This window comes from Schizosaccharomyces octosporus, assembly GCF_000150505.1.
Source record: "Schizosaccharomyces octosporus yFS286 unplaced genomic scaffold supercont6.3, whole genome shotgun sequence".
Classification (NCBI taxonomy): Eukaryota; Fungi; Ascomycota; class Schizosaccharomycetes; order Schizosaccharomycetales; family Schizosaccharomycetaceae; genus Schizosaccharomyces; species Schizosaccharomyces octosporus.
Window position 1 is genome coordinate 1,930,341 of NW_013185621.1, and position 25,679 is coordinate 1,956,019.

The following is a 25,679-nucleotide window of genomic DNA, read 5'->3' on the forward strand; positions in this document are numbered from 1 at the left end:
TTTTTGTCTTGACGTTTTATTTACTGCATTTGAAAGTACCTCGCTATTTGTCTTCAGTATTACAATGATTCCTTTTGTTACACCTTCTTGGTACTACCCTTCAACAGTGCTATATCCTATGGCTTCTTTACGTTTATTCTTTCATTCTTAAACGAACTCTAATTAACAGAGGCATTGAGGCTGCTACACATCTCTATTTATGTAGATTTTGACGACTAACGCTGAATCGGTACAGTCTAACCTGACTTTGAATTAATTGACAAGGGTCAGCTTGAACTTTATGGATATTACAACAAATTTTCTTTCTCGCAGCTTATCTGAAATTGCTTCGTCCGTGTCCGACGCGTCAGGGGACTTCTCTTCGACGAGTACAAATTATGAGTTTGAACAAAAGTTACGCCAATTGATTGAGCATGCTTTTTGTCCTAATGTCTTCACATTGTGCTCGGATGATACAGAAACTTTTATAAAAGGAAAAGGCTTCAAAAACTTTGCTTCTTTTATTCGGTCTTTTGGCGACCGTGTCGAACGCAAAAAATCTAACAACCCCAACACTTCGGCGCAACATGCAAACTCACAAAGTGGTAGACTTCGGGAAGATACAAGCTCTATTCGTTTTTTACCAATGTCAGCTGTGCGAACTCCTCAACAATGGCATCGCGATCGAGCATGGAATAAAGAAAATGAGATTGAATTAGAACAAGAAATGTCTTATGAATTTGCACCCGGAGGAAATATGGAACATATACGTGAACTTTTTGAGAAAAATATTAAGAAATGGGCCGCGGAAGTTGATGATCAAGTAGAGCCGGATTCGTTCTTAGACCCTATGCTACAATATTTCAAATTTCTAATGTCTGGTAATCCGATAGCACAACAAGAAACCTTTTCCCATCCTGTCGGATGTTTAATTGTGCTAACTTCCCATAATCCACATCCTCTAGCTACTATAATGCGCTTGTATAAAGAAGTAAATAACGCTAATTTTCCTAGATTTATGTCAAGGGAGATGTTGCATTATTATCTTTATATTCACGATGAAGATGAACATGATTTAGAAACTTCTCTTCAAGTGTTTGGGAACATACAACGTAGCATAGGTGCGAATTCTAAATTTATTCGACTGCGATCACGATATATCGATTTAGCGCATATACAAAACAGGCAGTCTCCATCGAACTCGGAATATAATAGGGATGAACTAAAAGGTGAAGGTGACCTTTATAATCCCTCAAGCTTACTTTCTTCGGCTTCGTTAGTCAACAGTTTTTCAAGTCCGACACTGTTCTCATTTGACTCAGAATTAGCTAAAGTGCCTGAACCTACGTGGAAATCTCCTTTAGAAATTTTAAAGGAAGAAGATGAAGAAAAAGGAAGTTCTTTGAAGCCAGTGATACCCTCGGAAGAAATTCAAGAAATGGAAAGTTTAGTAACCACGATACTTTTTGAAGGCATACGTCCTTTTATGCAGAGATGTGTAAACTCCTGGGAAGAGAGTACGGTTACGCATTATGGTGGATTTACAGGGAAGTTATTTTCTGCTTCAAAAAAATACCTTGGGAAGAACCATTCATCCTCTGCTCAGGGAAACTACGATTCTGACTATTTTATGTATTCTGCAGACAAGCCAGAAGCTGTGAAGCGAAGAATGGCTGATTTTTTGTTCATGCTGCGTGAGTATAAACGAGCTTACGAGATTTATGATGAGCTACGGAAAACGTTTTGTCAGGAAAGGGCGTGGAATTATTTAGCTTCTTGTTTGGAAGCCCAGATAATCTGTCTTTTGATGCAAAACCGTGCAATTACTCCAAAACTACGAACGTCAGTTTTGGATAAGATATTTAATGATATGGTGCTCGTTTATGCTGCAAGACTTCATTCCTTATACTATACTTCCCGAAGTATTGTTATAGGAAGTCTATTATTAGCTACCCGGCCGGGAAATTGTATTGACGATGCTGTACACTGGTTTCAACGACTAACTAATTTAAATGTAATTCCTCTATCGAAATTTGAGTATGCCTTTTTTATAACATGCTTAGCTGGATTATTTACTGTCCGAGCCAGTCTCCCTTCTTTAGATAAAGTAATCAATGGTCGCGAACGAAAAGCAGCGTTTTGGTTTTTGCATTCAATTAAAAATTGGTTAGATTGCGATCATCCAAAAATGGCTCTAGTATGCTGGAAATTTGCAAGTTGCATCTATGAAGATTCATGTTGGTCTGTTCTTTCGACTCATATAAAAGCAATCGGCGCAGAATTGTCCTCAACAGCTAATGATAAAAACTAAAACAAATGCATTCAATGATGTGAAAAATTGAAGTACGCTACATCTTTTGATGATAAAAAATCGTTCAAGGCCTTTAGTTTTTGGTAAAATATATCATTTGACATGAAGATATGCCCAATTTTTATGAATAATAACATCTTTTTCTGAATAAAAACCTTCTTTAGTAGATTTCTCTATGTCGTTTTTTCTAAGTATGCCCAAAATTGATGTTCAATCTAATACGCATAGAAGTAGGAATGCATCCGGTATGATCTAACGTATAACAATAATAGTTGAGATAGGTTGTTTTTTAAAATTACTATTAGAATATGAAAATAAAGCATAACCATCCCTTCAAAAGAATGAGACAATCTTTGTTTCATAGAGAATGGTAGACATGCGCATATCCTGTTGGAGAACTCACCTTGTCAATATTCAAGAATTAAGAAGCGTTGGATACAATGCATGATGATGAATCTTTAATTGATTTTCTAAAGAAAAGAGGTATATTTAAAGAAAGTCGGCTGAGAAGTCTCTATTCTGATTTAGGGAACCTTTATTCCAAAAATCCAGAGGGATTTAATGCTAATGTACAAACATGGAAGGATGCGATAGAAACTGCGTGTTTTTATAACAAATTGGGCTCCAAATTAATCATTCATTTCGATGAAGGCCTTGAAAATGCTTTCTTTAGTTCGTCATTTGGAAAACCTCTGAGTTTAGGAATGATTGCCGTGAGTATTAATGAAGGGAAATTCGTATGTTAATTACTAACATAATCTAAAGAATTACTTGCAAGAGAAGAATGTATGGCCTAACATTAAGGAATTTCTACACATGTGTGAAAATCCTGACCGGGGATTACAGTCTTATTTTTCTGTGTATTCTTGGTTACATTGGGGAGGTAGAATCATAAGCTCTAAGATACAAAAGGGAATTTTGTTTTCACCTTCATATCCAAAAGACACTCTGGTACTTGTGAAAAACGTAGAATTACTGGCTTCTCTCATACGCAAAGAAGCTCATCAATTACAAAGTACATACACGAGTACCATATATACACGGAGCTCGTTTCAAAGTACGTTTGGGCCGAAACTATGGAAAGATACAGTACTCTCCTCTATGGAATTGGAATGTTTATTGCAATGGATGTGCCATCGTATGCACTTAATTGTCTTTGATAAGGATGTAAGTGCTCAATATACCTATTATCAAAGAAACTAACTAATTGTCACGTTAGACTATCAAGTTTTTACCTAATGACTTTCAAGAAGGCGTTATAGAAACTGTTGATAAATCCATAGCAGCAATTGTGGAATCCAGAAGCTTCATATCAAGAAGCAAGGAACTTGTTAACAACAAGATTGAAGATCTTACCCTGAAGGTTCATGAAGCGATCTCACAGGCAGAGAAAGTAACTGCCCTTACGTATTTACGGAGAAAAAAAATTCTGCTTAAAGAGTCCGATAGGAAAGAAGCAGCTCTTCTTCAAGTAGACTCTTTGCTTTCCAGTATTGATGGGGCTTTTGAAAATAAAGTACTGTTGTCAGCTCTTTCCTCGGGTTCTGATGTTCTCAAATCTGTTGTCAGTCAAATGGGTGGTATCGAACATGTGAATGAGATATTGGAGTCTGTTCAAGAAGCCAAACTTGATTTTCAGGAGGTTGATTCCGCTGTTACGGCAATAAACACCCCAGAATCTAATGTTGACACAGAAGAACTCGAGAAAGAATGGGAGGATCTTGTCAAAGAGGATAAAAAAGAAGTTGATCTTACCGCTATGCTAAATAGAGTGTCTTTAAATCCACCGTCGAAGCCTATGCCTTCTTCGAAAGAACAAGTGCTGAATGACTTAAATCCAACTCATAAACAAGCTGAACCATCTACCTAACTTTTTACTCCCTCCCGCTACTGCTCTATATTAAAGCCATGAATATTATGTGATCGTATGCACTTCTAGTACGTGAAAATCTGGAATTTATTTTAAGTAATACTTAATGAATTAACGTGCTCTACTGTTTTCATCCTATGTAAATTGCTTCCGTTTATTCAACACCAAGATCTTCTTGTTTTGTAAAGCTTGAATATTTTCTAAAGTTGGTGGGTATTAAGCGCTCACTTGTAAAAATTTGTTAGCTTTAAATTATACAGATTTCAGTAAGACTTGGCTTATCTACGTTTGTAAATCAGTCATAAACCTCTACTCTTCGTTGTAAGGATATCTAACAATTTCCATGCAGCCTTGGGAACAGGTAGTGGAAAAGTTGAATATTTTGGAACGCGACGTTCCGGAACAAATATTTCTTCAAAAGGTATTATTGATATTCATGGAAGATTCTAACATATAGCAATTGGACTTTCTGGATGGTTTTGTCTTTAAAATCGAAGAAGAAAAGCTTTCTCATAATCTAACTGCATTACTGCCGTATATATCGCCAAAGGAGAATTGGATTAATTTTGGTATTACAATAATATTCGCTAAGTAACTACTACTAACGAAACTAGAGAACAATGAGTTGGATGTTGAATTTAAGAAACCATATTGTGAGCGAGCATATCGACTCTTGAGTATATTCGAGGAGGAGATTAAACAATATGTGAAAGAAGAAGAAAATTGGGAAGTTCTTCTGACGTTAATCTCGCTACGAGGTTTAAGATATAAACCTTTTGAGTTTTTTTGTGTTCAAATAGTCGATAATACACTGATATCGATATCCACGGAGGAGAAAGAGAACTTTCAGAATCATGTTTTGAATTATCAGTCTTCCCTGTTTTCAAGAGATGATCGTTTAACAGGACAAGGAAGGCGATACGCTTATGAACTTCCTCCTGAAAAGTTCAGACAAGATCAAACAGATGCACTTCTAAACCCATCATGGAAATTGAAGAATTTCTTTATTCCTGAAGTACTAAATTGGATAGTTTGCAACAAAAATCGATTTACAATTCGAGATATATGGCATAAAGTGATTCCATCAGTGCTACGGATTTTGAATGATCTTAACCCTTTGATAAAACAAAAGGGTTTGATGTTAGTTAAGTCAATACTAGATGTAGCAGGTCTTGAATTTTTAATGCATACTGGACTAGCCGAAATTTTACGTGAAGATCTAATGCTATTTTATACATTTTTACCCCCGCGATATAAAGCTGAGACATGTTCTTCCCTTATAAACTTCTCATTTAACGTACTAATTCAGTTTGCAAAAGAAATGCCAGACTTGCTAGATAAGTTATATCTGGACGGTGTTATGTATATCTTTCAGTTCGCCTCAGACAGCATTCCCATGATTCGTCTCGCGTTTTCGGAATGCATGTATCTCATGAAGACATTGAATCATAGATTCTTAAGATACCTTAGTGTACGACATGTGATAATTTTTACTCTATTGCTATGAATGCTAACATACACTAGACAACTCTGGATCAACTTTGCTTAAGGATCGAGAACCCATTACTTTGTAACACTCCAGAATTTCTCTTTTTCCTTTTGGAAGCACTTCAGTCATTCTTACATTTTTATTATTACCGCATATCCTCCCATCATGCACAATTTCTCATTTCCCTAGTTTCTTCATATAGGAATTGTACCCACAGAAACTTAAAAGAACTAGATTCATGCAAAGAAAAAATTATGGAAATCCTTAAATTTATTGAAGATAATTTAACAGAATCTCAGAGACTGGACTACCAGGCTGTATTGCCTTTAATGGAACGCCCAACTGCTTGATTCATCTAGTCTTTTTACCGCGTACAGTTCTCGGTATATGTGCCTACCCCATCATACATAGTGACCATACGAGATGTAAAAAATCACTAAAGAAAATGGATTTTAATGGTAAAGGACATGAAAAATATGTACAATCTTATGGTTTATTTAAGAATCGACCACGAATCAACTTCGTAAGGCCTCAAGAAGAGGAAACAACAAACCGAGAAAAATATGGAGAAAAAGATTCCGTTTCATCTTTTTATTACTCATTATTCCCGGAAAATGTGAAAGATTTGGGTAAAAATGCGACTACCGATACACGTGGGTCAATATGTCCTACATGTCAAATATTCATTGAACCTGAGAATCAAATTATGCACGCGAAATCTGTAAGGCATTTATTATCTGTAAATCATATAGACAACAAATTCCAACCTGGCCTCGTAAAGCCAGAAAGCCTTGGTTTTCGTGTCTTATCTCAGTTTGGATGGTCACCGAAAGGCGATGTTTCTGGATTGGGTGCTGAACATCAAGGACGCCGTGCTCCTGTCCGTCATACAAGAGTTAAAAATGATACTTTGGGGATTGGAGTTCGATTACGTTCCAACTTATCGAAAAGCGTTTCTCGAAAAGGTAAGCGACATTCTCAGTTTCAACACAAACGTGACATCCGTCTAAAGCAAGCTTTGTTAAAACATTTTTCTTCAAACAACTAAAAAACGCCTTTCATTAGAGATAGTGTTCGAAAATAATGATCTAAATATTGTGCTTAGTCATTCAACGAAAATAGTTAATTGTCTCCTGCATATATGCCAAAACTAAATGAACCATAAATGTAAACAATAACCAGGTTCTGCAGTAGGAACCTTTAATTTGATTAGCTGTCTTTTCTCTTCAATTTTGAGCGGATTCTTTGAAACAAGGATGACTTCTTCGATTTTGGTAATTCGCTGACTGGAACAATTTTTCTTGTAAGGAAGTTAAAACTTCCTCCAAACGTCAAAGCCATGATGGTGGAAGTCAAAATTATAACGTTGTATGGCATACTAAAGTCGGGGGTAGGGATAAACAATAGAAGAGCTGAGGTTCGCAATTGACATATTTCAACATCGTCTGTGTTGTAAACACTCACTATTGAAGGTGGAAGGTCATAACCTCGGTTAGCATCAGGTGGGTACTCTTGGAGTCGTAAAGTTGTTTTTTCGATATCATAACTCATAACGACAGATGAACGAGCAGGAATCGTAAATCGAGACTCGATCATGGTTCCAGCTTTACGGTCTTTTAAAGGTTGGTATACTTGGTCTTGAAAAAAATCAATACAGGTTACCGGTTGATCATTAACTGCTATTTTCATAGTGTGAAGATACACACGAGCATACCAAGGTAATCTTTCAAAGTACACAATACTGTAGGACTCATCAGTGGGATTGGTAAATGTTGAGATGATACCACCCCAGTGGTTTCCAGAATTTGTTAGTGACCTTTCAACAAGAACTGGAGATCCTGGACGCTCTTCACTGATTACAGGAATAGATATCTCTTTCGCCATTTCTAATGGATACCCAACGACAAGACTGGAAGAGTTTTTAACATATATATCACTTTCAGAAGATTTAAAAGGACATTTCTTTTCAAGGGTTTTGTGAAATAGGTCTTCAAGAGTATGAAAACTTGCTGTGTAAGTGGCAGTCAAACAACGTAAAGGATCATGAGCAATATCATCACCGCAAAATTCAGGAGGAGATGAAAATCTAGTTTCAAGTTTCCTTCTATTTGTCCTCTCCACGTCAATGACTGTTTGAATCTTGACAATTAATTTCATTGAGCTAAGATCATCAGTAAGGTTTGGCACGATATCTATAGATAGAGAATACCAGTCGGTGTCAAACAAAAGATGGCTGTTCAGAAGTGAAGCAATTCCAGCTCTATTCTTACAAGGTAAAAATTTGAGCAAAGAGGAAAGATTTTCTGTGCAGACGGACTCTTGAGGGAGAGAAGCAAAGTATCGGGTATGCGAAGTAGAGGACCAAGATGGTACAAAAGAAAGAAGTGGTTCATACGTATTTAACTCATCAATATTGTTGGACGAAAAACAAAACAATCCCGAAAGCTGGCTAGTTAATTTGTACCAAGAATCTAAATCTTGGTCGTCAATAAAGGAAGCCCAAACCTCAAAACCTGACCCGCCAGAATGAAATCCATTGTCAGGAGGTTGCTTCCAAAACCCATAATCCCATCTGCCCCTAGTTGCCCTAACATGAAGGTCCATTACCTTTTGGTCTTTCATTGTTCGGGCAAGAGAAAGTGGGAAAAATTGGTAATTTGATTCCGAAAATGCATATCTATCTTCCCTGTTTGCTTTCGTGTCAATTTCAAAGGTGAATGAAGCGTACGTATGCCGATTTGACAAGTTTTCCAAATATAGTCCTTCGTTATAACTCTCGTTTAAAGACGAATATCCAAAAGAAAACAGAGAAAATAAAAAAACCAATAGTAGACCGCATAGCATCATTTTCTATGGACCAAAATATACCTGTAACGCTAGCACTGTATACGTTGTAAAGTTTCGGTTGCTGGTAATATTCTAGTATTTTAAAAGGAAAGTGTTTAATAAACTTGTATAATGTTTACTCCATCAGCTTATCAAGGAAAAGGCAAAGACAAAACAATAACCTTGTAAGAACTCAGTTGTCCGAAGCAAAATTGAAGAATTAACTAAACCGATGCTAGTTCAGTGAATTTTTGTAATTGTAACAAGACCTAACCAATCAAAGTATAGCTTCCTTGATCCTACTTTCCCCAATAGAAAATCAAAACTTCTATGAGTAATGATAAATTCAACGATTCTTTAACTGTTGTTTCCTAAATTGGCTTGTAAACATATGCTTAAATGAATGGTACAGATACCCTTTTCAAAATAATAGACGCATATTATTTTAGATATTACTATGGAGAATGGTATGTATTAAAGACTAGGGAAACAGTAAACAAACCACGATTTCTTTCAATGGCTTTAAATAAGAACAATTCCATTGCTTTTATTTCATAGAACTCCGTTCTTGACTGGAATCTTAATATAGCAGTACAACTTCGGGATAAACCAATAGTCAAGGCATCATGAAGTGCATAGCATTGACAGACGAGTGTTTCCATGCTTAATTTAATTATCTTGCAAGAAGTAAGGAATGAATCTCACAATAAGTACAAACGCAGCTGGAGTATGCCATAAAACGATCAAGGCTTGCAGGTAGCATCCTACTGTAGCAACGGTAGTCGAATATCCTTTTTTGTTTTTTATTATATCTTCTTTTTAATGTAGTTGAGGTTCATGGCCTGACTTCTATCCGCTGGTCTGCAAACCAAGACTTCAATAGGTTCCATCTCATCAAAAAGGCATGTGTATACAGACAAGATTCAAGAAGAGATATCTATATCTTAGGTTTGCTTTGCATATCCTGCTTCCATTTTATTTCTCTTTTTCGACGGTCTGAGTTATCTAGAAAAAAAATAACAGTGCCATTTGTTGGGTGAAACTGAAAAAAAGGAAGAAACGACGATTAGACTAAAACTTTTATTTATACTTTTTGTTCCAAACAGTAAAGTACACCATAGGAATTCTTTGATAATTCAATTTGCAAGTTTGTTCATTCATTAGCTTCGAAATAGTAACAACTCGGAATGATAATCAAACAATTTTAATTATATTTTATTCAAAGTTTACAAAGTAGAAAATAACTCTTCTCACGTATTAGGATGGTTCCTTTTCGGCGTCCTTTGGACATCCTCAGTTATGCTTTGAGGCTCCCCATACTTGTTCACTACCAATCTTTGCATTGCTGGAAAGTGAAGTAAGAGGCAAGCATACTTGAAAACAAGCGCTTAGAACTTCTATATGCTTTTCATTGAAAAGTTATGTTTCACGCCTTGAAACCAGTATAACTTGATTTGATTTTGTAAAAAGGTCGAAATTCGAAGAGACCAGTTTTCCTCTGGAGTTTATAGGTCTCAACTAATTTTGTTTTGCAAACTATAACTAGAATTAATAGATCGTCGCCCAAGCATTATCTGATTTCGCTTTTTCTTTTACAAGTTTCTTTGACTCCTATAATAGAAATCAATAAGCCTATCGCATTTTATCTTGGCTTCCACTATAATAAGGATACAAACTTCATTTAGAATAATCCGCATCTCTTGTTAAGCTTTTCGTTTTCTTGTTTATTGCACCCGACCCATCCTCTCATTCTACGTTTTTTTGTTCTTCCCCTTTTTCACTATGAATAAAGACGAAAAAAATGCTGCATATTACTATCGAAAAAAAAATTCTTCTTCTACTAATGTAAAACCCGTATTAGCTCGTACACAGTCTGATTTGTCTGGTTTTGGTGAAAATGAATTTAGAAGTTTGACTCCATCTAGAATGGCCCCGAAGCCACCTTCTATCAACACGAATGTTCAAAAAGAACCGTTTGGTTCTGGTTCTAGTTCATTCGCAGCTTCTCGTACAAATTCTCGGACACCATTAGGATCTCGACAGACAAGTTCAAACTCTATACAGAAATTACACTCATACTCTTCTGTTGACTCCCGGCAAAGCGATGAGAAACCTCAAAAGAAATCCGCTTTCGAAAGTTTCGTCTCGAGTATGAGTTCTTTGCTTACTGGAGGAAGTGGCAGTAGTCCAACGAACTTACATGCTTCTGGTGCGAGTAGCCCAAGAAAATCAACAATTATATCTTCTCCTTTTGATCCGAAGCATGTAACTCATGTTGGTTTTAATTATGAAACTGGTGAATTTACGGGCATGCCTACCGAATGGCAGGCACTTTTGAAGGTCAGTGGAATTACGAAATCTGAACAAGTTCAACATCCGCAGGCTGTACTTGATGCCATGGCTTTTTACTCACAGTCGAAAAAATATTTAGAGAATGGCACTAGTCCTCCTTTCCCTAGAGATAGTGTGGAACGATCTGCCGTTCCTTCTCCAATTTCGAGCATTTCAAGCGGTGCTTCTTCGCCAGTTCAAACTCGTAACGCTTTGCCCAGTAATCTTCAACCATCTCGTCCGGCACCGACTCCTCCAGTAAGCACGGGTGTCAATTCCTCTATTGCATCGCCGAAGCCTGTTAAATCCCCCAAACAATTTACGTCTCATCAATCCTCTCCGTTGGCATCAAAGAAGCCTGCCAATCAAGTTTTAAGGAGTCACTCGCCAGTATTGCTTCCTTCGCCTAGTTTGAGCTCTGTTCAGCCAAAACAAATTCGTCCAAATAATACACCTCAAACCCGCCATAATGAGTCGCCAGCAAAGCAGATTACAGCTCAACCGCCTTCAACGGAAGCTGTGACTACCCAACGAGTGCAAAAACGTGGTGCTCGTCAACAACCAAATGATGCAGCAACTATAGCTAAATTGCAGTCAATCTGCAATAAAGAAAATCCTACCCTTCTTTACCGAAATTTTACCAAGATTGGACAAGGTGCTTCTGGTGATGTATTTTCGGCTCGCCAGGTTGGCACGAACTTGTCTGTTGCTATTAAGAAAATGAATATCAATCAACAGCCCAAGAAAGAATTCATCGTAAATGAAATCCTGGTGATGAAATCGCATCATCACAAGAATATTGTAAACTTCATTGATACATTCTTTTTCAAATCTGAGCTTTGGATGATAATGGAATATATGCGAGGCGGAAGCTTGACTGAAGTTGTTACGAACAATACATTAACAGAAGGCCAAATGGCTACGATTTGTAGAGAAACTTTGGAAGGTTTGAGGCATCTGCATCGAAATGGTATTGTTCATCGCGATATTAAATCCGATAATATTTTGCTATCCTTGCAAGGAGACGTTAAGTTGAGTAAGTGCTACCAAGTTGGAATATCATTGTGGTCCTTATTAACATTTTTTTTAGCTGACTTTGGATTTTGTGCCCAAATTAATAGTCAGATGTCGAAGCGTACAACTATGGTGGGTACTCCGTACTGGATGGCACCCGAAGTTGTTACGAGGAAAGAATATGGGTAAGCTTTTTATACGTCGAGTAAACTTAATGCATTCTAACTATAATTTTAGTTTTAAGGTGGATGTCTGGAGTTTGGGTATTATGGCTATTGAAATGGTAGAGGGGGAACCTCCTTATCTAAATGAAAATCCTCTACGAGCTTTATATCTAATTGCTACAATCGGCACTCCAAAGGTTAGCAGATCGGAACTTCTGAGTTCGGCGTTTAATGACTTTCTCACAAAGTCTCTTAATGTTAATCCAAAGATACGTCCTAGTTCAGAAGAGCTTTTGAGACACCCGTTTTTGAAAAAATCTGTCCCTCTTACTTCTCTCATTCCGTAAGTAAAGCTTGATTTATTTGACCTGTCTGCTAATATTAATTTAGTTTAATCAAGTCTATTCATCGTGCTAGATAATTCGGTTCTTACAGCAATTCATTTTAGAAAGTAGTTGAAGCGATTCAACCTACATAATTTATTGCTTTGTTTTTTTTTCTCAAAGTTTGTAATTATACATTATGATTTATGAGCTAACGACTAATTACTCTACGTCTTTTATTTTCTTTGTTTTCTCATTTTTTACTGAGTTTGGGTATTATGCAAATACTTTTCTGATTACTTAACAATTGAACCCGATTATTTTTGTAAATAAACTACTTGCGTTGTTTGTGGGTTTCCAAATTGCCTCGATAGTCTGGTTCGTATATGTAAAGAATAAATGGCATAAATTGTTTTTTCTCTTTTTCTTTTGTGAGACACGGGTTTAGTGACTATATTTGGAAGACAAGAAAAAAAAATAAGAAAAAGAAAAAAGAAAAAAAACAGAAGAAAAAAGGTTACAACAAGGACTCAGTCCTCTATTTGGGATAAAATATTTGTATAGTGTATGATACTTTGAATATTGAAAAAAAGAAAAACATATTTGAATCTTTTTATGCTTTCCAGGAAAGAATTCAGAAATATATAGCAAATGAATAAGTAATTTCACAAAACTCATGATTAAAAGCACCTCTTTTGTTTCTAACTTGCACTTCGTTTCATTCTCTCGTACTATTACACACCCTTACCTTATCATTAGGAATTTACCAAAAACTAGCCTTTGGTTCCTGTTCCTTTAAAACACTAGAGAAAGGGAATTTATTTAAATTTATTTATTTTCTTGTTTTATTATAATATATAGAGCAGGGAAAAGAAAGGATTTTCTCGAATACTAAGCAAACGTGTCGGCTTCTATACTAAGCAACTGAATACAGGCACTTTGAAGACTGACAAAGCACACAGTAAACCCGAGAAAGGTATTTTATACGCGATTTAATAAGTTTAAAACCACTTTGGGTTGATAAATTTGAGTTATTAGCATCATGTCCGCAATTGTCAGCAATTCTTTGAAAATCCCTTCTAGATTTCTTCAAACTGGAATTTTTGGTCTAACATCTTATTCAATTCGGCTACAAATCCCATATTACGGCTTGCAAGATCTATGGAACTCTATTTTGCTTGCTGTTCCCAAAAAGAAAACTTCCTATTCAAAAAAGCGAAGCCGTTTTCTCGCCGGTAAGGCCCTTAAAGACAAAACCAATTTAAACCGGTGCCCTGTTTGTCATTCCTTCAAACTGACCCATCATATGTGTCCTTCTTGTTATAAGGGTCTTCGTCAGGAATGGAAATCTCAAGACCTTTGAGCATCGTTAGTTTGCTTATGTTTTCAATATACTTTTGACCTCTTCAATTTTGCAAAAAGAATCTTTTATTAGGTGAAAAGCTTGTAAAACTAGCAAGTCGGCATGAACCCGCAGGTAAAGGAGCTTTGTTCGTTAGCTTGCTTTATCTTTGTTCCAATGTTTTGGGAAAGCTTCGTTCAGTATTTCCATCACTATAAATTATTTCTACTAATTTTGAGCGAACAGTTTTTTCTATGGCTAATTTTGTGACTAATTTGTATTCAAAATACTTCTTTTGTTCAAGATCCCTAGTCAAGTATGTCGAGACTCCCCTCTTAAGAATAATATTGCGTCCATAGTGTTTCTATTTCCAAATTTATATACATATATACATTCTATTTCTTATACTCTGATTAAGACTGTCCCAACTATGGCAAACAGTAAGTAAAAATGCAACTTGACTTTACAATTTCTGTAGACCGAGGATATAGAACTCCAATCCTCTTTTGTTTATCATTTTCCCCTTCTTTTTGAATTTTCATCTATTTGTTTTTTAATTTTGAAGTATCGGGTTTATATTCCTTTGTCTCTATTCCTTACATAGACCGGTGATTTTCACTTCGTAAACTACAGAAATTCTTATGGCTTTGTCGAATTTCCCTGAATTAGAGCTAAATTATAATGATTTGAAATCAAAAATATCTAATTTTAATAGCATTTTTGATCGGTTTCTGCAAGATGAGCGTAAGCAGCTTTTAAATAACAAGAATGAGCATCTTAAGAAACTCTCGAATGTTTATGGTAACTTTCCTTTTTTATAATAAAAACAATTAAAAAAGCTAATCGTTTCTTTAGAAAATCAAAAGAATATTGAAAAAACGTTGGACCATTTACAAGCTCGAGAACAAACTTATAATGAATTGCTTGAGAAAGAACGTGTTGAAAGAGAGGCTACTGAACAAGAAATACAAACAATTCAGGGAAAGGTAGAAGCTATGCAAAAGCGTAAACAGACTGTTCTTGATGAAATAGAGCGTTCTCGAGCTGTGCTTACAACGAAACAACAGACGAAAGAAGAACTGGAATCGTCGAAGAGAAAACAAGAGCAATTAAACATGCCAGAGCTTCAATTTTGGCAGGACTATTTAGGATTACGAATGGAAGGTGTTCATGAAGAAGTTATTCGCTTCGTATTCACTAATATAGACGAGAAAAATTGGGACAGGCCATTCTCTTTTCAAATCAATTTAAGCCATATAGATTATGAAGGTATGAATTTAATCAATTTCAGCAATTACTAACCGTTCTTTAGTGACCCACTGTCGCCCTTTGCTTCCTACCTTGGATAATTTGGTGCATAAACTAAATCAGTCAAGAGATTTCTACCAGTTTTTGAGAGATATACGGAAAGGATTTGTAAATTATCATAAAGGCCGTGAAAGCTAAATAATTGTGCATTTTATCTCTATCTTACCGGCTCTTTTTTTTTTTTTTTTTTCTTTTTACGTTACATTGACACAGGGCGAACACAAGACAAGCCTAGAAACTAACATGCTTTAATCACACAGTAAAAGACGTAATGTACAGGCTTTAGAATACTAAACTCTCATTTCATTCGTTTCTTCTCTAATTCATGTCCTTTTAATTTCAATGTTATGAGACAAATTCATTACTCATGTTAAGCGATAGACTCAATCACTAATCCTTTCCTTCAATGAAAACAAGTGATTGTAATATGTACAGATATTTACCAATATAGGTACTCAAATATAAGATTGGGACGCTAAATCAGTTCGTATTAACAAAGCGAATATTTATTATGCAAAAGTGAGAACGTAGATAGCAATAGAACCGTGAGTAGTTCGTCGTGTTCTTTTTGCACAATTTTTCGGTTGATTTATAAATAAGAATTAGACGAAAAATTGAAACAAAACAAAAAACGTTACAGTCGTAGATAGATACACATAACCTTACAGATTGCAGCAAACCGGTTCAAGCAGCCGATCGCCAGAAGCCAGTATCAATTCGTTCCCGGCGGTGAGGATCATAATGATTCGGATTCATAGTATTACGAAAAGAGCGTCTGAGTACTTGTACAGCTTTTTCCCCGGGTAAGCTTACAGTTACTCGAAAAGGTTGACTAGGATGTATACGAAGTGGTTGTTTTGAAGAAGACCGAAAGACTGGCACCTTTTCTTCCAATGGCTTCAATTCCTCTAATTTTAATGACCTAGTAGATAGTTTACGTGTGGGACCCGTAAAAGGAAAACGAATGTTCAATACTACATCTCCTCGAGGACGAGATATTTTGGCGGTACCATGAGGTCTGTTATGTGAAATGCTATTCGAATCGAAAGACGATTTCATCCTATCGGAATAAGGAGAAGTTACAGCTGACGAGTACCGGGAGCTACTCAACTGTTCTTGATGAGGACGAACAGGCAATTGAGAAGTACCAGTTTGATAAGAACGTTGTTTGTAAAGATTGTTATCAAAAATAACGTCCTTAATACTGAGAATAACTTCATCTATACTTCTGGACTTGCTATGACGAGTTGCGTTCTCATCGCTACCAATTGAAGAACGAAAATTTCCAGACTTCTCGGAATTTGAAATAGGTTGAACGGGAGGAATAGGAGGATCGCTGTCTCTCCAAGAAGAAACATCTGCATCTTCTTTTTTGTGTTGAACATTGGATAAAGTCGGTGATATTTGGTTATCCTTAACATCATTGATATTGGATGTATCCAAAGGACTACCAGGCTCTCTTAAATCGGTAGCTAATTTGATCTCTTCTGCCTTCTTCCGTGCTCGTTCTCTTGATTGCGTTAGCTGTTCTTCTTCTTGACGTCTACGCTCCACGGCTTTTTGACGGGCTTCTGACATTACACGCTGCTGTTCTTCTCGAAGACTATTCACTGCTACAGAAGGAGACGAATTGTTTTGTTCTAAAGCAGGTTGTTCTACATTCCTTGTAGTTTCTTCGTTCTCAGAAAAGGCAACCGTGTTTCGCGGAGCATCAGAACTTTTCTCTAACGTAGACTTGCTATAGTTCATCTTTTCAACAGTTCTTCCTCTAGAAACCAAACTATCTTTCTCAGTTGGATCAGAAGAAGTCATGGAATTTTCATTGGGAAGAAGTTCAGGGTCCATAGGTGCATTATCAACCAAATCTGGTTTAGATTTCGACACTTCCGAAGCATTAATATCAGAATTAGTGTACGTTGTAGAAAATGTATGAGACGCGGATTGGGAAAGTGAGGAGGAAGGTTCTTGTTCTTCGTGTTCAGGATGTTTTAAAGGCTCATATTTTCTAGTTTTTGCGTCAATAACAACTGTTGTTCCATCTTCAAATTCAATTGTACTTCCCCAATCATCATCATCTTCATCATCGATTTCATCCCATTTTCCCTCAGAAAAATGAGAAGCACGACGAACGCTGGTTGGAGAAGGAAGACGACTTGGTGATACTTCTTCACCACCTGAGGCAGAAGGATTTTTGTTGTTTGTAGTAGAGTTTTCCTTAGTTTGAACTTCTTGGTCCTTTTCGGCTTGATGAAGTCTACTAGAGGAAGAGGAAGCGGAAGCAGCGAGAGCTTGAATATTTTTAGGATCGACATTAGATAAACCATCTTGAGACTGATTAGAAGAAGCAGATATTGAGCTTGGATTCTCAAGTCCTTTGATAACGTTGCCGTTTGAATCGTATATTGTCCCAGCGTACGAGGCTAAAGCAGCTGAAGTTGAATGACGGGCAGCAGATGCAGCGGCAGACGCATATAAAGAAGCAGCTCCCTTTTTGTTTTCCACATGAGTATCTATACTGTCGGGGGATGTGGTTCTATTTGTAGTCGTACTTGACGATAAACGTTCGGCTGAACGAACTGCCCAAGGATTCGTACTGCTAGTACCAGCCTTTGGGGTACCCGCTCCGCTTACATTTCCACTAGTACTTAATTTGATAGAAAGACGGACCTTATTATGGGGAGCATGGCCGGTACCACTCGCAGCCTTGATACCTGCAGTTGGTGAAGCATGGTCTACACTATTCAATCGCACCGGATCGTCGATAGTCTCAGCAGCAGTTGGTGCCAAAGAAGCAGATGCGCTTTTGGGTGTCGAATTATTTGATCCTCCGTTCGTAGAAGGTGAGATGGATCCGTCTAAGCGACCGGATACTTGGACGTTCTTAGTAGGACCTCCAGAAACCCCGCTGACGGCATTAGAACAGCCTGGTGTGGATGTCTTCCCCAAGTATGCTTTATTTAAGGAAGAAGATTTAATTTTCGGTCGCTTAAATATCGAGCTTATATGGTCCGTAGAGGACGTTTTAGTTTCTTCTGCAAGGTTTTTTACTTCATTTTCATGTAATTTCTCCATGACCTAATTATAGAGACGTTTCTCTCCGTTCACCGTTAATGGTGTGTAAGTATTTGTAGTAGCAGAGATTGGCAAAAGAATACAACGCGAGGACTCTGTTCTTAAGAGTGCACGACGGTAACCAATTTTGGTGGTGTATATTACAGTAATATATTATTATAAGTTAATCTTAATAATAAAAATGAGTTTTTTTGTGCATGAATAAAGTAAACTGTAATAAACAATAACTAACAAAGAATAGAAAATGAGACTAATAAAAGACAAAAGAATAAATTTCAAGTTATCATTGCGATGACAAATGGTGACTGGACGGTAGTTGAATATACGAAGACTAGAGACTAGAATCCCAAATTTGTATAACGAATGTTCTAAGATTAGCAGGAGCGTTTGTAAGAAGCTTTACGATTTGGTACTATTTGGTCTGATTCAGAAAGAGAGAGTAAGATGGAGATGATGGATACTCTCTAATATCGTTAAAAAAGTGGCTTGTTTCAAATGGAAACGTAGTCGAACTTCATCTCAATGCTTTCCAAGTTATTTTACGTATTTTCTGATCTGAATTAACAAAATACTGATTTTTATCAAGTAAGCATCATATAAAAGCTGGCTAGTAGAAACATCTTTTGTTGGACCGTATCATGAGAATACTTCCATCTATAAGTCTACACAAGGCGAATTCGCAATGAATACTTGAATTTTACAAGTAAAATAAAAAAAAAAAAAAAAAAAAAAAATGTGGTGGACAGGAATGTATTCATTATCCGTTCATTGTAGCCTACCGCTACGAGAGACAAAAACAGATAAAAGAGGGAAAGCAACTTCCAATTTCAATCAAATAGAGCAGCTGGGCTTTTAATGTTCGTGATGACGAATATGGTAAAAGTACTCAGAAGCATAAGAAAAGATAAAAATGGCACCTACCAAATGAAGTAAGGGAGCACCACTGGCGTTTTTGCCAAGGTATTTGGCATAGTACCAATTAAAGAAGCCATTGCTAGACTTCTTGGGGGCACTACCCTTGGGTAAACGAGTGTAGAAGTCCACAATACGGCCCATTCGAGCAGAACTGGGGAATGCATTTAGAGCCTGCGAAGTTAGTAGAGTTTTTGAAGGAGAGTTATTCTCTTTTCTATCACTTACTGTAGGATTAGCAACTTGAGGGGGGATAAATGGTTTCAATGAGAAGGGAGCCATTCTTACTGAATTGTTGGTAAATGGTTAGTTGGATTCGTATCTGCTATGGATCCGCTCAGATGGTTTTAGGATCATATTTCTCCACGGTAAAACACATAACGATCTTCGTTAGAGTTTTCTAAATAATAAACATTACAATTTCAATTCTTACAAAAAAAGGGAAAATAAAGAAAAAATAATGCGACTCAAAATCTTCATTGTAATACCATATATATGTGTTTCGCTCAACGTGCTATATAAATAATTTTCTTTGGACTCCTGCAAAGAAACGTGTACCGACCCGTCTATGATTCTTCATGGTCGCAATGGAGACGAAAAACGAATAAATAAATAAATCGAGATTACCATTAAAGAAGTAAGCGTATGAAGAAGCGAACGAATTCATTTAGAGTGACTGAAATAATTCACAAGTTACTTGTCCAAAGGTTTCTATCCTTTCAGCTAAGGAAGCTTTTAGCCGTTCATTTTCAGCTTCACACTGTTCTCTTTCCTTCTTTTTCTTTTCAATTGACTGTTGATATGACTTTATCTTTTCCATTTGATGTTTGGGAGCTGTTGAAATACCAGGCAACTGTTGAATAAGAGTATCTATTTGTTGAAACTTTGTGATCAAGTCCTTGGCCATATCTTTTTGAACAACTGTACAACATGGTTAGTCTTACCAAGAATCAAACCATCATTGGATTGTGCTACAATCCTCGTCTCTTACATTTCAATTCTTCCTCAGAAATCGGATTCACTAGTACTGTCAGCAAGAATGCCAAATTAAACTCAATATCTAATTCAGAGGAACATACATTTTGTATCCGATGCTTTCTCTTGTCCAGGTAATGGAACGAAATCATGTTGTGAACTCAAATAATGAATCGATGAGTAAAACTGAGTTGTCACCTAATCCTGTAAGTAATATTCTTTTTTCATAATAATCCCTACCTCATCAATCGTATCCTGAAGTTGCGTACAACAAGACATCGTTTTTTATGCGCAATGTCTAAGGGAAGTAGCAAACCTTTCAATAAGAACTTCAAAAAGCCTATACATCTGTAAGAGTTACATTAATATGCGTTACTTCTAAACCTTGTTAGTACTATATATTATAAAATATAAAAAGCAAAAAAGATATTGAAAGGGGTGGGACTCGAACCCACGAGCTTTCGCACTAGTGCCTTAAACTAGCTCCATAACCACTCGGACACCCTTCCTTTGTTGGAAGGTATGTATTTTTATATCTACCTATTCTACAACTTGAAGTGACCTTCATATTTTCACCGAACTAGAAATGCAATAATTACTCTTTCGTTTGCTTCTTCTATGAGCTATCTAAATTTTCAGTCCCTTCGATCGCATATCTCGAATCCTAGGACCTCTCTTCCTTGGACTTATTCAACCCAATGTATATACCATAATCGAACGCAGCGGGGTATCGAAAACACCGACATGTTGAATATCGGTAAACCAGTGTTCAGGAACGAGTTCGATACCTGGAGAAAGACTTTTTGTCAAACAATACTAATATGTCTTCCAATTGGGAAAAATTAAAAAAAGTAAGTAAGAAAGACGTTTTTATGGATTGTTCTTCAATAGAAAGGTGTAACAATCTTAAAAGACTCTGGTTGTGCTTCAGTACTAACAAAGGGTCGACTTTAGAAATTAGATAGCACTAAAAGTGGTCGAATTGAAAAGAAAACCGGGAAAAAAGAGACGAAACATAAAAAAGTTGTGCCGAATGGAAAAGAAAGTGCTTCTCAAAATGGACTGCAGATCAACGATACCCGTACTCAAGAGCTGAAGCAGTTTGCTCGAGAGCACGATCTCCCTGAATCTCAAGTCTTTGATGCATATGGCGTAGATGCTGGAAATCTAACTCGAAAAACGAACCTCGAAACTCTTGGAAAGTATATTGCAATGGACTGTGAGATGGTTGGGGTAGCCGATGACATGTCTGTCCTTGCTCGCGTTAGTATCGTTAACTATCATGGAAGGGTTGTTTATGATACCTATGTCCGACCAAAAGAACGTGTGACGGATTGGCGAACTTGGGTAAGTGGTGTCAAATCATTTCACATGAGAGACGCCCCTCCCTTTGAAAAAGTTCAAAAAGAGGTAGCTGACGTTTTGGAAAATCGTGTCCTTGTAGGACACGCTATACAAAATGACTTGAAAGTCTTACTTTTGTCACATCCACGCAGACTTATTCGAGATACTAGTCGATTTTCCGGATTTCGAAAATTAGCAAAGGGAAAAACGCCTTCGTTAAAAAAGCTGGCTGAACAGGTACTCGGCAGAGATATCCAATCTGGTCAGCACTCTTCTGTACAAGATGCTCAGGCGACTATGGATCTTTACAAACATGTGAAAAAGGAAATGGATGAAGGTTATTTTAAACGTGGTTTTAAGGGATAACATTTGAAGATCTATTTTCTTTTCTCTTTCGTTTGAGTTATTCCCCTCAACCTTCCACTCTTTCTTGAATATTGGTTTTCGTGAGTAGTAGTACAAGGCGCTTGTAAAGGCAGCCCCTGCTACTACTTTTTGTAACGCTACTTTTAATAATGGGTCATTGGGTATTTGCTTGTCAATAAATGGTATTTATTCATCATTGAATTTTCATTATTTGAGCTTGATATCAAAATAAAGACAGTAGTTGCGTGTGCTACGGTTTTACACTCGTTATGTTCCGACTTTTTTTATTATCCTAGATTAATGAAAAAATAAACCTGTAAAATAGACTGTCAATACCGAAAGTAGAGAAAAACTAACTATAAAACAATATGTGCATTCTCAATAAATTTGCTTAAAGTTGAACTATTATCAACAAGACAACGTGGCCGAGTGGTTTTAAGGCGTTCGCCTGCTATCAAGTAGCCCAGCGGATTCCCTTTGGGAGCGCAGGTTCGAATCCTGCCGTTGTCGACAACATTTTTCTCTTTTTTGTCCCTACAATAGGGAACTTACAATTTAAAAATTGTTTCCTCTAGAAGTATTAAAACAATAAATAATAGAGCAATGTCATATACGGTAATATGATTACTTTCATTAAACATTTTGTATACAAGCATATTTTTATAGCATATGCGTAAATGGATGTTATACGAACTATATGTTGGTATGAAAAAATTTCAAGTCAGAATAAAAAATATAAATACGGATTATGAAAACATAATATTTATTTAATTGTTTTTTTTCTTCGTTTCTGTTCATAAAAATGAGGCTTGGGATACTTTTAAATTGTGTCTACTGTAGCGTAGTTCAGTCATGGTAATCTTTCTTTTTGGCAACTACAACTTATAAACAACTTGAAAAGAGGTGTTTTGACGAAAGGGAAAAATGGAGTCAAGATTTATGCCAGATAGAAGAAGTCGATTCAAAGGAAAGGCCGTCTTTAAGGCCGATGAACTTCGTCGTCAAAGAGAAGAACAACAAGTCGAAATCCGTAAACAAAAGCGTGAAGAGAGTTTAAACAAGCGCAGAAACTTAAATTCCGTACTTCAAAATGAAACATCTGAAAACATGGAAAATGAGCCTGTGCGAGGCTTTATGGATGGACAGATGGATGATGAATTCCCCAAGCTTACTGCAGACGTTATGTCTAATAATATAGAGCTACAACTAAATGCTGTCACAAAATTCCGTAAATTTTTGTCTAAAGAGACCAATCCCCCGATCGATCGTGTTATTGCATGTGGTGTGGTAGATCGCTTTGTTCAGTTCTTGGAAAGTGAGCATAATTTACTTCAATTTGAGGCCGCTTGGGCCTTGACTAATATTGCAAGTGGTACCACTGATCAGACACGAGTTGTTGTCAATTCTGGAGCCGTTCCTCGGTTCATTCACTTACTTTCCTCTCCAGAGAAGGACGTCCGTGAACAAGTTGTGTGGGCCCTTGGTAATATTGCTGGTGATTCTTCAGCCTGTCGTGACTATGTTCTTAGTTGTGGATGTTTAGAACCTTTGCTTTATATTATTGAAACGAGCACTGCAGATTTGTCTATGCTTCGTAACGCTACATGGACGCTCTCCAACTTGTGCCGTGGTAAAAACCCTCCCCCCAACTGGTCAACCATTTCAGTTGCATTACCTACTCTTGCGAAACTTTTGTATTCCGATGATGTTGAAGTTGTTGTGGATGCCTGTTGGGCTATCTCATATCTCTCTGATGGACCTAATGAAAAAATTGGTGCTATCATTGACGTTGGATGTGCTCCTCGTCTTGTAGACTTATTGAATTCATCTAGTCCTAATATTCAAACACCTGCACTCCGCTCTGTTGGTAACATCGTCACCGGTACTGATGCTCAAACTCAAATTATTATTGAGTGTGGTGCTTTGAATGCTTTCCCAAATCTTTTGTGCCATCACAAAGAGAATATTCGTAAAGAAACATGCTGGACTATAAGTAACATTACTGCTGGTAACATCCAACAAATTCAAGCAGTGATTGAATCAAACCTGATTCAACCATTGGTACACCTGCTAAAGAATGCAGATTACAAAACTAAAAAAGAAGCTTGTTGGGCTATTTCCAACGCTACGTCAGGTGGTTTGGGTCAGCCTGAGCAAATCCGCTACCTTGTGAAGCAAGGCGTCATTAAACCATTGTGTGATATGCTAGAGGGATCGGATAATAAAATTGTTCAGGTTGCTTTGGATGCCATTGAAAATATTCTGAAAGTTGGTGAAATGGATCGCACAATGGACGTTCAGAACATTAATCTCTGTGCAGTCTATATTGAAGAGGCTGGTGGTATGGATAAAATTTACGAGTTGCAAACATCTGGAAACAACGACATTTATCTTAAGGCATACAACATCATCGAAAAGTATTTTAGTGATGAAGACGGCGTAGAAGACTTAGCACCTGAGACAAATGGTAGTACGTTTAGTTTCAGTGGTGGACCGGCCGCAAATGAAGAATTCCATTTTGATTCCCAGGATATGGCCATGTAAAAACTAAATGGTCGTCTCATGTCTATGCTTTAGTTCAGAGAAGGTGGTCAGGCGTGTGTAATGTTAATACTCGAGAAAATACGAAGAAAAGGATGATTTCTCAGAAAGTAAAAAACAATAAAAAAATAAAAGGATTGGTATGTCCTTTGTCGTTGTTTGCTGTTTGCAGCTTTATGGATACAATAGTTTAAATAGATTCAGGTTATAACGTGAGGTTGATTAATTAATATTTCGTTTCTTTTCCCTTTCAATTATGTTTTTGTAGTAATGGTAAGAGCTACATACACATACTATCCGCATCTAAACAGGCAAATCGTAAAGAATATTGAAAAAAAGGTAAAAAAGGATTTACAAGCTATATTTATGATATGTAAGAATCATTTCATAAAAGTAATTATTATTTGCGACTGGCCAAAGACGAAAAGAGAAGGGGGTTAAGTAAAAGTTATTATTCGAAATCCTTTGCAAAAGCAAAGTGGATCTTTCGACTACTATAAGGAAAGCCTATTAACTCGAGTTAAGGAACGAAGAATTTGATCGAATTAAGAACGGCTTAATTGGTTTACAAGATTGTAAACTTTAAGCGGTAGCCAAAACCTTCTCAACCTCAGCAACACTTTCGTTCAAAGCTTCTTGCTGGAACTTCTGTGTAGAGACCTTGCTGTCGACGCGGCTCAAGACTTCAGAGACCAAACGCTTTTGTTGATCAGCACGAATGGAAGCTTCATGGTTAACCCAGCTATCCAAAACTGATTTGGCTTGATGGGTCAAAGCAACTTGTTGCTCGAGTTCAAAAATTTCGGCTTCCATACGAGCAGTATCCTTTGAGGTGTTGAACAAGACCTTGGTGATCTCTTCCACATCTTGCAGGCCAGAAACTTGTTGAATGCGCTCTTGAATAGCATCTTTATGGCCTTCACGAGAAGTTTCCAAGATATTGGCAATGTTGTTGATTGTCTTCTCAGACCACTCGTTGTAAGCCTTACGGCCAAGGGTACCGAAGACACCCAAAAGACCAAGGAAAGAAGCAACAACAATGGTTTCTTCGTTAACAACGTAAATGCCCTTGGAAATAGCAGTAGCGAGAGCAGCAGCAGTAACAGTAAGGACACCAGACTTGGTCAATAAAGAGGTAGAAGGAGCAGCATTGATAAGTTGAGCAGCCTTTTGATCGGCGGGGGTTCTCTTTGGTGGTTCAGAATTATTCAAGTTTCTCGGGGTGTATGAGAAACTGCGGCTAAATGGGGCGGCCGTACGCATAAAGGCAGCCTTTTGAAAGGCGGGTAATGTTCTTTGCACTATAATATTCGTTAGTTTGATTTGGAACACGATGAACATAGACACCACATACGAAACAATCTTGAAGCCATTCCGAAGTTGTTTGCTAAAATCAGCTTCTTGAGACGTGGAAAGTTGACGATCCCTGTAATTACCGATGCACGCTATATTGTTGGTAAATCGATAGGGCTCTACAACGAAGTTCCGAAACCAAATATAGAGATGTGTTAA

At 37.0% G+C, this 25,679-nt stretch overlaps 14 protein-coding genes and 2 non-coding genes across 16 annotated transcripts; 10 read left to right on the forward strand and 6 right to left on the reverse strand.

Moving 5' to 3' along the window:
- Positions 1-280: 280 nt before the first annotated feature.
- On the forward strand, positions 281-2,290 carry SOCG_01405 (TRAPP complex subunit Trs85; the record flags this gene model as incomplete). Its single annotated transcript, XM_013164360.1, has 1 exon — positions 281-2,290. One exon carries the CDS (start codon positions 281-283, stop codon positions 2,288-2,290), a length of 2,010 nt encoding a protein of 669 aa, XP_013019814.1.
- A 233-nt stretch (positions 2,291-2,523) lies between these two features.
- On the forward strand, positions 2,524-4,308 carry SOCG_01406 (vacuolar sorting protein). The gene is made up of 3 exons (XM_013164361.1): positions 2,524-3,003; positions 3,056-3,457; positions 3,510-4,308. Exons 1-3 carry the CDS (start codon positions 2,731-2,733, stop codon positions 4,158-4,160), a joined length of 1,326 nt encoding a protein of 441 aa, XP_013019815.1. The 5' UTR covers positions 2,524-2,730; the 3' UTR covers positions 4,161-4,308.
- A 195-nt stretch (positions 4,309-4,503) lies between these two features.
- SOCG_01407 (tel Two Interacting protein 2) lies at positions 4,504-5,999 on the forward strand (the record flags this gene model as incomplete). The annotated part of the gene is made up of 4 exons (XM_013164362.1): positions 4,504-4,581; positions 4,618-4,729; positions 4,775-5,631; positions 5,685-5,999. The coding sequence occupies 4 exons, from the start codon at positions 4,504-4,506 to the stop codon at positions 5,997-5,999; spliced, it is 1,362 nt and encodes a 453-aa protein (XP_013019816.1).
- Positions 6,000-6,094: 95 nt separating this feature from the next.
- Positions 6,095-6,697, forward strand: SOCG_01408 (RNA-binding protein; the record flags this gene model as incomplete). The annotated part of the gene is made up of 1 exon (XM_013164363.1): positions 6,095-6,697. The coding sequence occupies one exon, from the start codon at positions 6,095-6,097 to the stop codon at positions 6,695-6,697; it is 603 nt and encodes a 200-aa protein (XP_013019817.1).
- A 161-nt stretch (positions 6,698-6,858) lies between these two features.
- Positions 6,859-8,496, reverse strand: SOCG_01409 (pig-T; the record flags this gene model as incomplete). The annotated part of the gene is made up of 1 exon (XM_013164364.1): positions 6,859-8,496. The coding sequence occupies one exon, from the start codon at positions 8,494-8,496 to the stop codon at positions 6,859-6,861; it is 1,638 nt and encodes a 545-aa protein (XP_013019818.1).
- Positions 8,497-9,757: 1,261 nt separating this feature from the next.
- On the forward strand, positions 9,758-13,117 carry SOCG_01410 (STE/STE20/PAKA protein kinase Shk1). Its single transcript, XM_013164365.1, has 4 exons — positions 9,758-11,842; positions 11,897-12,005; positions 12,058-12,327; positions 12,375-13,117. The coding sequence occupies exons 1-4, from the start codon at positions 10,258-10,260 to the stop codon at positions 12,403-12,405; spliced, it is 1,995 nt and encodes a 664-aa protein (XP_013019819.1). The 5' UTR covers positions 9,758-10,257; the 3' UTR covers positions 12,406-13,117.
- On the forward strand, positions 13,031-14,080 carry SOCG_01411 (ribosomal protein subunit L32). Its single transcript, XM_013164366.1, has one exon. The coding sequence runs from the start codon at positions 13,350-13,352 to the stop codon at positions 13,668-13,670; it is 321 nt and encodes a 106-aa protein (XP_013019820.1). The 5' UTR covers positions 13,031-13,349; the 3' UTR covers positions 13,671-14,080.
- A 199-nt stretch (positions 14,081-14,279) lies between these two features.
- SOCG_01412 (kinetochore protein Spc25) lies at positions 14,280-15,460 on the forward strand. The gene is made up of 3 exons (XM_013164367.1): positions 14,280-14,450; positions 14,505-14,918; positions 14,962-15,460. The coding sequence occupies exons 1-3, from the start codon at positions 14,291-14,293 to the stop codon at positions 15,093-15,095; spliced, it is 708 nt and encodes a 235-aa protein (XP_013019821.1). The 5' UTR covers positions 14,280-14,290; the 3' UTR covers positions 15,096-15,460.
- SOCG_01413 (uncharacterized protein) lies at positions 15,284-18,159 on the reverse strand. Its single transcript, XM_013164368.1, has one exon. It carries the CDS (start codon positions 18,027-18,029, stop codon positions 15,642-15,644), a length of 2,388 nt encoding a protein of 795 aa, XP_013019822.1. The 5' UTR covers positions 18,030-18,159; the 3' UTR covers positions 15,284-15,641.
- Positions 18,160-18,763: 604 nt separating this feature from the next.
- On the reverse strand, positions 18,764-19,307 carry SOCG_01414 (F0-ATPase subunit F). The gene is made up of 2 exons (XM_013164369.1): positions 19,170-19,307; positions 18,764-19,115 (listed from the first exon to the last, which is right to left on the reverse strand). The coding sequence occupies exons 1-2, from the start codon at positions 19,221-19,223 to the stop codon at positions 18,882-18,884; spliced, it is 288 nt and encodes a 95-aa protein (XP_013019823.1). The 5' UTR covers positions 19,224-19,307; the 3' UTR covers positions 18,764-18,881.
- Positions 19,308-19,438: 131 nt separating this feature from the next.
- On the reverse strand, positions 19,439-20,257 carry SOCG_01415 (mediator complex subunit Srb7). The gene is made up of 4 exons (XM_013164370.1): positions 20,157-20,257; positions 20,021-20,114; positions 19,933-19,962; positions 19,439-19,862 (listed from the first exon to the last, which is right to left on the reverse strand). Exons 1-4 carry the CDS (start codon positions 20,193-20,195, stop codon positions 19,609-19,611), a joined length of 417 nt encoding a protein of 138 aa, XP_013019824.1. The 5' UTR covers positions 20,196-20,257; the 3' UTR covers positions 19,439-19,608.
- Positions 20,258-20,346: 89 nt separating this feature from the next.
- SOCG_16405 lies at positions 20,347-20,425 on the reverse strand. Its single transcript has one exon. It is a non-coding gene; the product is annotated as a tRNA-Leu (tRNA).
- A 260-nt stretch (positions 20,426-20,685) lies between these two features.
- SOCG_01416 (exoribonuclease Rex4) lies at positions 20,686-21,944 on the forward strand. Its single transcript, XM_013164371.1, has 2 exons — positions 20,686-20,767; positions 20,871-21,944. The coding sequence occupies exons 1-2, from the start codon at positions 20,738-20,740 to the stop codon at positions 21,624-21,626; spliced, it is 786 nt and encodes a 261-aa protein (XP_013019825.1). The 5' UTR covers positions 20,686-20,737; the 3' UTR covers positions 21,627-21,944.
- A 97-nt stretch (positions 21,945-22,041) lies between these two features.
- Positions 22,042-22,136, forward strand: SOCG_16406. The gene has a single exon. It is a non-coding gene; the product is annotated as a tRNA-Ser (tRNA).
- Positions 22,137-22,387: 251 nt separating this feature from the next.
- Positions 22,388-24,421, forward strand: SOCG_01417 (importin alpha). Its single transcript, XM_013164372.1, has one exon. It carries the CDS (start codon positions 22,551-22,553, stop codon positions 24,168-24,170), a length of 1,620 nt encoding a protein of 539 aa, XP_013019826.1. The 5' UTR covers positions 22,388-22,550; the 3' UTR covers positions 24,171-24,421.
- A 67-nt stretch (positions 24,422-24,488) lies between these two features.
- SOCG_01418 (F0-ATPase subunit) lies at positions 24,489-25,612 on the reverse strand. The gene is made up of 2 exons (XM_013164373.1): positions 25,522-25,612; positions 24,489-25,468 (listed from the first exon to the last, which is right to left on the reverse strand). Exons 1-2 carry the CDS (start codon positions 25,538-25,540, stop codon positions 24,750-24,752), a joined length of 738 nt encoding a protein of 245 aa, XP_013019827.1. The 5' UTR covers positions 25,541-25,612; the 3' UTR covers positions 24,489-24,749.
- Positions 25,613-25,679: the final 67 nt, after the last annotated feature.